A 7,182-nucleotide genomic window follows, 5' to 3' on the forward strand; every position below is an offset into this window, starting at 1 on the left:
ACAATGACCAGTATGCAAATGTTTTGGAGTACTTAATGAGTTATACTTAGGTGACACTTGTATAAAATTCTCTCGTTTGATAAATTAGTAGAAAAGTATTCAAGAAGATTCATTGTCACATTCGCACACTTATTTCTTTTCCAGCTCCAAAAGGGCTAAGGAGGTTTAATTAACTGAGAATTAAGTAAACTGATTAACTCAGATCTCTGCTTATTAATTAAGGGACTATTTTTGTTCTTTTCCGAGCAAAATAATAAAGACACAGATTATATGAGTTAGAGACACGGCTTATAAGAAATAGATTTGACTTAACCCGGTCAGCGGTCACCACTCACCAGAGTCTCCATCATCGGCTGCCTTGACTTCAACTTCACACCTTACTCTCTTACTTACCCTAATAATCAAAATCAAAAATCAAAAATCAAAACACCAATCTTTTTTTCTCCAACTACTCTTTTTCACAATTCCATCTCAAATCATACTCTTCTGGGTTCCATTTCTCTTGCTATGTATCAAGATTTTAAGTAACCGCTGAGTTACCAGGTTAGTTCACTTGCTGCTTCCTAGTCAAGATTCAGTAATTTTGTGATCAAAGACTTAATTTTGCTAACTTCCCTATTTTGTATTTGTGTTTTGATAGTGGGTTAGTTATGAATATGAGGAATCTTGATTAATGAATTGTTTGCTATTCAGTATTAGCTGATATTGGGGGTACGTCATTTTTGCTTCTTATTTGACAATGGCTGGTATTATCTGGTTGATGCTGCTGTCAGTAGGTTTTGTTCATTCTTATGTAGTAGATGGAGAATTAGGACCCAGGACTAGAACTTCTATGACTTACAAATATGAAAGAACTGATGAGGTCAAGAAAGAATGTTCTTTCGTTTTAGCTTCTGCTTCTGAAATGAAACCTGATGATAACAGAATCTTTAGCATAAAACATGAATTATCCTTTTTGAATGGAGATTGGTGGCAAGTGTCCAATGAGGCTTCCCTAATGCCCTTTGATGATAGAGATCTTTTGAACAAATCATTAGATCTTCGATCTCCGTCAAACTTAGTTTCGTTTTGGGTTACTGATGTTGATCGTGCTCATCGGTCTAAGAAGTCTGTGAGTGTGAGTGGTATATTGCAGATTGGTGTCACCCTAGATGGGTTGTTTTCGAGTAAACCCTACGAAAGAAGTCCTCATTTTGATATATGGCCCGGTCATTCCCAGCTCTCTGTGTTGTTTGAAGGAGTATACGTTGAATCGAAGAAAAGTCAAGGGGAAAGAGTAATGTGTTTGTTAGGGACAACCATGTTGCCTTCTCGTCAGCAAGAGTCTAGTGATCCGTGGGAGTGGGTAAAGGAATCTGGTTATACTAATCAGCCACCTCTTATGCAAGATGATCGAATTTTGCTCGTGCTTCATTATCCTATAACAAATACACTGACAAATAGAGCTATTGTTGGAACCATGAAAAGCTTAAACCCAAAAACCAGTTTTAAGTACTTTGATGAAGTTCATATGTCTTCTTGGCTAGGAATTTCTTCTAAGTACGAATTTGGCTCGGAAAAGCTTGTTTCAAAAGCTTGTGATCCATACCCGTACAAAGATAGTCTGAGTACTGACTTAAATACATATAGAGGGCTTGACTTCTGTTATATTCTTCAAAGATTCACTCACCAAGAAGCCTTAACAGTTGTGCCAAACTGGAAATGCAACGGTACTGATGATTTTTGCAGTCAATTGGGTCCATTTACATCAGATAAGGAGATAAAGGCCACGGAAGGAGGTTTTAAAGATGTCAAGCTTGTCCTTCAGGATGTTCGATGTGATAAAAGTTCTTCAAAAGATAATGTCTCTTTTACAAGGGTCTCTTCCATTTTTAGAGTGGTGTCTCCGTTTGAGAATCAGTTCACCGCAACACAAAGGACTGGGCTTAATAACATGACTCTTTCTGCTGAAGGAATCTGGAAATCTTCCAGTGGACAGCTTTGTATGGTTGGTTGCCGTGGACTTGCTGGTGCAGAAGGCAGCAACTGTGATTCTCGAATCTGCTTGTATGTTCCGCTGTCTTTTTCCATAACACAGAGGAGCATAATCACTGGCCATTTTTCCAGCATCGATGGAAGCGGTAGGCCTTACTTCCCTTTATTATTTGAGAAACTAATCCGCCCTGTTGAGCTGTGGGATCAATACACTGCTTCTCGTCCATACTACAAGTACTCAAAAATCGATGCAGCTGCGGCAGTCCTTGAGAAAAATGAGCCCTTCAACTTCGGTTCAATGTTTAAAAAATCGCTGTTGACATTCCCAAAACTGGAAGATGCAGATTCTTTTACAGTCAGCCTTTCAATTCTTTCTGAAGATCTCAGCCTTCACACATCAGCAGTAGCGGATCAAATCCCTGATTCAGCTCACCAAAGATTTGATATTGAGATGGAGATTCTCTCTCTTGGTCCAATGTTTGGGCCTTTGACAAATGGCTCAATCAGTGAAAAAGAGAACTCGTATCATGCTAAAGCTGAATACACAGAGAAACAGCTTCTCTTAAATGTTTCTGCTCAACTCAGTCTCGCTGGAACCTCATACAACATCTCTTTGCTTTTCATAGAGGGGTTGTATGATCCGCATGTTGGAAAAATGTACCTCATTGGTTGCAGGGATGTTCGAGCCTCGTGGAAACTTCTATCAGAAAGTATGGACCTTGAGGCTGGATTGGATTGTCTAATCGAGGTGGTTATAGCATATCCACCAACCACTGCTCGTTGGTTGGTCAATCCAGCAGCTAAAATCTCCGTATCTAGTCAAAGGAATGAGGATGATCCACTCTATTTTAATCCTGTGAACCTTCAAACATTCCCCATTATGTACAGGAAGCAACGAGAAGAAATTCTTTCGCGCAGGGGCATAGAGGGAATTCTCCGCGTCTTGACACTCTCTGTGGCAATTTTTTGCATTTCCAGCCAACTACTTTACATCAGAGATAATGCAGAATCAGTACCTTATGTCTCGCTTGCGATGCTGTGTGTCCAAGCTCTTGGCTACAGCCTGCCTTTGATCACAGGTGCAGAGGCTCTGTTCAAAATGGTGGGTGCTGAAACCAATGAGACTCCATCTTACGATCTTGATAGCAGCCAGTGGATTCGTCTGATCGATTATACTGTCAAGGTTCTTGTGCTTGTTGCCTTTTTAGTAACGGTGAGGCTCAGCCAAAAGGTGTGGAGATCCCGTATCAGATTACTGACGAGGAACCCTCTTGAACCACAGCGCGTTCCAAGTGACAAGTGGGTACTTCTCAGTACACTGATAATACATGCTGTTGGATATACCATTGTTTTGTTCATCCACTCCTTTAATACAAGCCAGAAACCTCTTCGTGCTGAACATTACGTAGATTCCACTGGAAATTTCCACACGTTGAGGGAATGGGAAACTGAATTGGAGGAGTACATGGGTTTGATTCAAGATTTCTTTTTGCTTCCTCAAGTAATAGGCAACCTTGTTTGGCAAATCCATTGCAAACCACTCAGAAAGCTATACTATATTGGGCTTACGTCCGTTAGACTTCTTCCTCATGTATATGATTACATCAGATCTCCTGTTCCCAATCCCTACTTCTCTGAGGAATATGAGTTTGTCAACCCCAGGTTTGATTTTTACACCGAGTTTGGGGACATTGCAATACCTGTGGCTGCAGTTGTTCTTGCAGTTTTAGTATATATTCAGCAGAGGTGGAATTATGAGAAGCTTAGCCAAGCACTTAAACTGGGCAAGATTAAGCTTCTACCGGTTGGGTCCCGGGTATACGAGAGGTTACCTTCTGCGGCATTTGAAGCTGAACTTACCTCAGGGGTCAAAAATCATGAGAAAGAACAGGATGTAGACTGAGTGAGATTACTCTTTGAAAAAACAAAAAAGGGAACATTTACTGACTTCTTGTATGTACATTTTGAGCAGTTTATATCCAGTGTTTCTGAATTGTTTTTCTTCCTCCAATATGATTTTTCTTGTCTTATATATATATATATATATATATATATATATATATATATATATATATATATATATATATATATATATATATATATATATATATATATATATATATATATATATATATATATATATATATATATATATATATATATATATATATATATATATATATATATATATATATATATATATATATATATATATTTTCCCTTTTTTTCCGGAAAATTTTCACTTTTTTTCAGAATCAAAATTTCAAATTTCACTCGAAGTTGAATTTTGAAATTTTTCGAAAATTATAAAAACTCAAAAAAGCTATTTTTCAAATTTTTCACTTCAAACACTCACAAAATTTTTTTAAAAAAAACTCTATTTTAAATACTATTTTCACTTGAAAAAGAATTTCACTTTTATTTTCAAAATTTCACAATTCTTATGTTCAAACGCTCATTTAATATACAACCTTTACCGATAATCATATTACTAGCTTCATGTGCTTCCTTTGTTGATGGTTAAGCCCAAGATGTATGTCTAATACGTTGGCTGTTCCCACCTAATGTCTAGCATAGATTTGTAAGGCAAATTAAGGAACATGTGAAGATTAGTGTTTTACTGGAATAACTTCATCTAACAATTGTTCAATTAATGGAGCTGTAAGTTTGTTGGTCCAACTGCTACTAGGCCACTTCCTTTAGATTCCCAATGAGTAAATCTCTCACCTGGCAGCTAGGCACTTTCTATTGCACATAAAAATAACTTTTCTTTTTAAAAACTATACGCCGTTGCCGGGGATCGAACCCGGGTCACCCGCGTGACAGGCGGGAATACTTACCACTATACTACAACGACTTGTTGTTAAGTGGTTGAGTTACACATATTAATAACTGATACAATACGCTGCCAACAAAACGCAAATTTTCTTCCAAATAATGATCAAGTACCACAAAGCCACATGACAAAACCATGTATATTTGCAACAATATACTATCATTTCTTATCAACTGAAATTCAAAAGGAAAAGGTTGATTTTTATATTCAGCAAATAACTCGATAATAAAATACACCTTTAGCCTAACTCAATCTCAAAAGTTAACTCGAGACCAGTTCATTTGCACCATCCCACGCTGATGTTGATGTGGGACTTCCAATACAACTTTATCCACTTGGTCAGGTAATGGAACACTGACGAATTTGGGAAAGGGAAAATGATAGGGCATGCATGTCCCTTAGTTTTTAGTGTATGATCAATGTATTCTTAGGTGTTATAGGAATTCAATTGTCTGCTTATTGTGTCAGTGTCATATAGAGACATAGAATAGGCCGGCAAGCATCAGGCTTTATTTAAGGATTTTCAGCTTAACGCAAGGTGACAATTAGAGAGTTTATTACGGCTAAAAATTGTGGGACTCGCTGATCTGAACTTCACCGTTGTAAATCACGATGATTAAGGAAAGCTTCTCATGTTCATATATCAGCAGAGCACAATAACCACCACTAGGAATGTTCATGGTTCGATTTGGATCGGTTTTTTCCTAAAAAAAAATCAAATCAAGTGAGTCGGTTTTTCAAATATTGGAACCAAACCAAACCAATTAAGTCGGTTATTTATCGGATTTTTCTTAAATATGAGATATACACTACTAAACGCATATTCCGGCGACTACATTTTCAACATAACACTATCAAACCAATTGCTATTTGAGAAATCTAATCATTTACCAAGATATATTGATGATAATTGAATCAAATAGTGATGAATAATTTAGGACTCAATTAAAAATAAATTATTTCTAACATAAAATAAATAAATTCTTGTACTTAGCAAAAGAAAACTACTAATAAAACTAGAATGTAAAGGCAAAGAACTAGATTACTATAATAACAAAGAACTAGATTAAAAGTGCAAATGATCAACATGTACTACAAAATTTTAAAAATTTTGTATACACACACACGTGTGTGTAATAATAAATTTTAAATAGCTACTTCTATAGTCGGTTTGGTTCGGTTTTTTCGGTTATTTTTTGATTAAAACCAAAACCAAACCAAATTTGATCGGTTTTTTGAAATTCAAAACCAAAACCAAACCAAACCAAACCATAAAAGTATCGGTTTTTTTTTTGTCGGTTTTGGTTTGGTTTACGGTTTGGTTCGATTTTTGGGGTTTTTATGAACACCCCTAATTATAATAATAATAATAATAATAATAATAATAATAATAATAATAATAATAATAATAATAATAATAATAATAATAATAATAATAATAATAATAATAATAATTAGTCAGAAATCAACTATATGTAAGTAGCTCTCCCTCTTATTGTACTCACATGACATACGTCGTACATTGATAAATTAGCAATGGCTTGATGTTACTAAATTTCGTTATAATAAGTGCTGTTAAGCACTCTTAAAATTTTTGTTTTTGAAAATTTTGCTTAGTTTTTAACTTTAGGTTGTCTGCAAGAATTAAAAATACGTACTACATATAGTAATAAACGCAGTGTTGTGTTGGTTAATATGATATATGGGAGACTTTCAAATTTCTCAGTGAGATGTGACCAGTGGCGGAGTCAACTCTCCTTAATGAAAATCCTGACTCCGCTACTGGATGTGACATTACAAACTTGGGTCTACCATACTAATTTTATATTATTGTTGATAAATTACACGGAAATATCTAAAAAAAACAACTTGAATAATTGAAAGTTGACAAAAGAATCGCAACAACATCCATCCAATAGCAGCTCAATTTAAGGTGAGGCAAAATCCACATAGTCAACACTATCTTACATGTACAGTGACAATCATTAATTTTATCCTATTATTTCACCGCAATATTTTCAGTAGCACACGTGATTTGTCACCCGGCAACCAACAAACCTTATGGCAGAGTGGTAAATGCTACACAAATCTTAATTAAAGGTCTGTGATTCGAGCCCGAAATATGATATCGCTTTTGGTAGGAACGTTTTATCCTCCAAAGCAGAACTTTCCGATACGAACCTGGATTAGTTAACTCCAAACGGATATTGAACACCTAAGCGAAACACTAAAAAAAATTGTTTATCCAGCAGAGACGGGAGGGAGATAAAGAGACTGCAGATCACGACAATCCCAATTCCCTAGGATAGTCATATATATATCATCTGAATAATCTAAGGCAGAATTCTCTTGGTGCAATGAGGACTCCGGTT

General features: G+C 35.8%; 1 protein-coding gene and 1 non-coding gene across 3 annotated transcripts; one reads left to right on the forward strand and one right to left on the reverse strand.

Annotated features, from left to right (window-relative positions):
* The first annotated feature begins 293 nt into the window (after positions 1–293).
* LOC107771089 (uncharacterized) lies at positions 294–3,985 on the forward strand. 2 transcript variants are annotated; one of them, XM_075251379.1, is made up of 2 exons: positions 294–543; positions 641–3,985. In XM_075251379.1, the coding sequence occupies exon 2, from the start codon at positions 740–742 to the stop codon at positions 3,875–3,877; it is 3,138 nt and encodes a 1,045-aa protein (XP_075107480.1). In that variant the 5' UTR covers positions 294–543; positions 641–739; the 3' UTR covers positions 3,878–3,985. The 2 variants fall into 2 exon arrangements, with proteins under 2 accessions (XP_075107480.1, XP_016445900.2); XM_016590414.2 differs by having other exon boundaries at positions 694–3,985.
* Positions 3,986–4,759: 774 nt separating this feature from the next.
* TRNAD-GUC (transfer RNA aspartic acid (anticodon GUC)) lies at positions 4,760–4,831 on the reverse strand. Its single transcript has one exon. It is a non-coding gene; the product is annotated as a tRNA-Asp (tRNA).
* Between the last annotated feature and the right edge of the window lie 2,351 nt (positions 4,832–7,182).

This window comes from Nicotiana tabacum, chromosome 4 (assembly GCF_000715075.1).
Source record: "Nicotiana tabacum cultivar K326 chromosome 4, ASM71507v2, whole genome shotgun sequence".
In the NCBI taxonomy this organism is placed as follows: Eukaryota; Viridiplantae; Streptophyta; class Magnoliopsida; order Solanales; family Solanaceae; genus Nicotiana; species Nicotiana tabacum.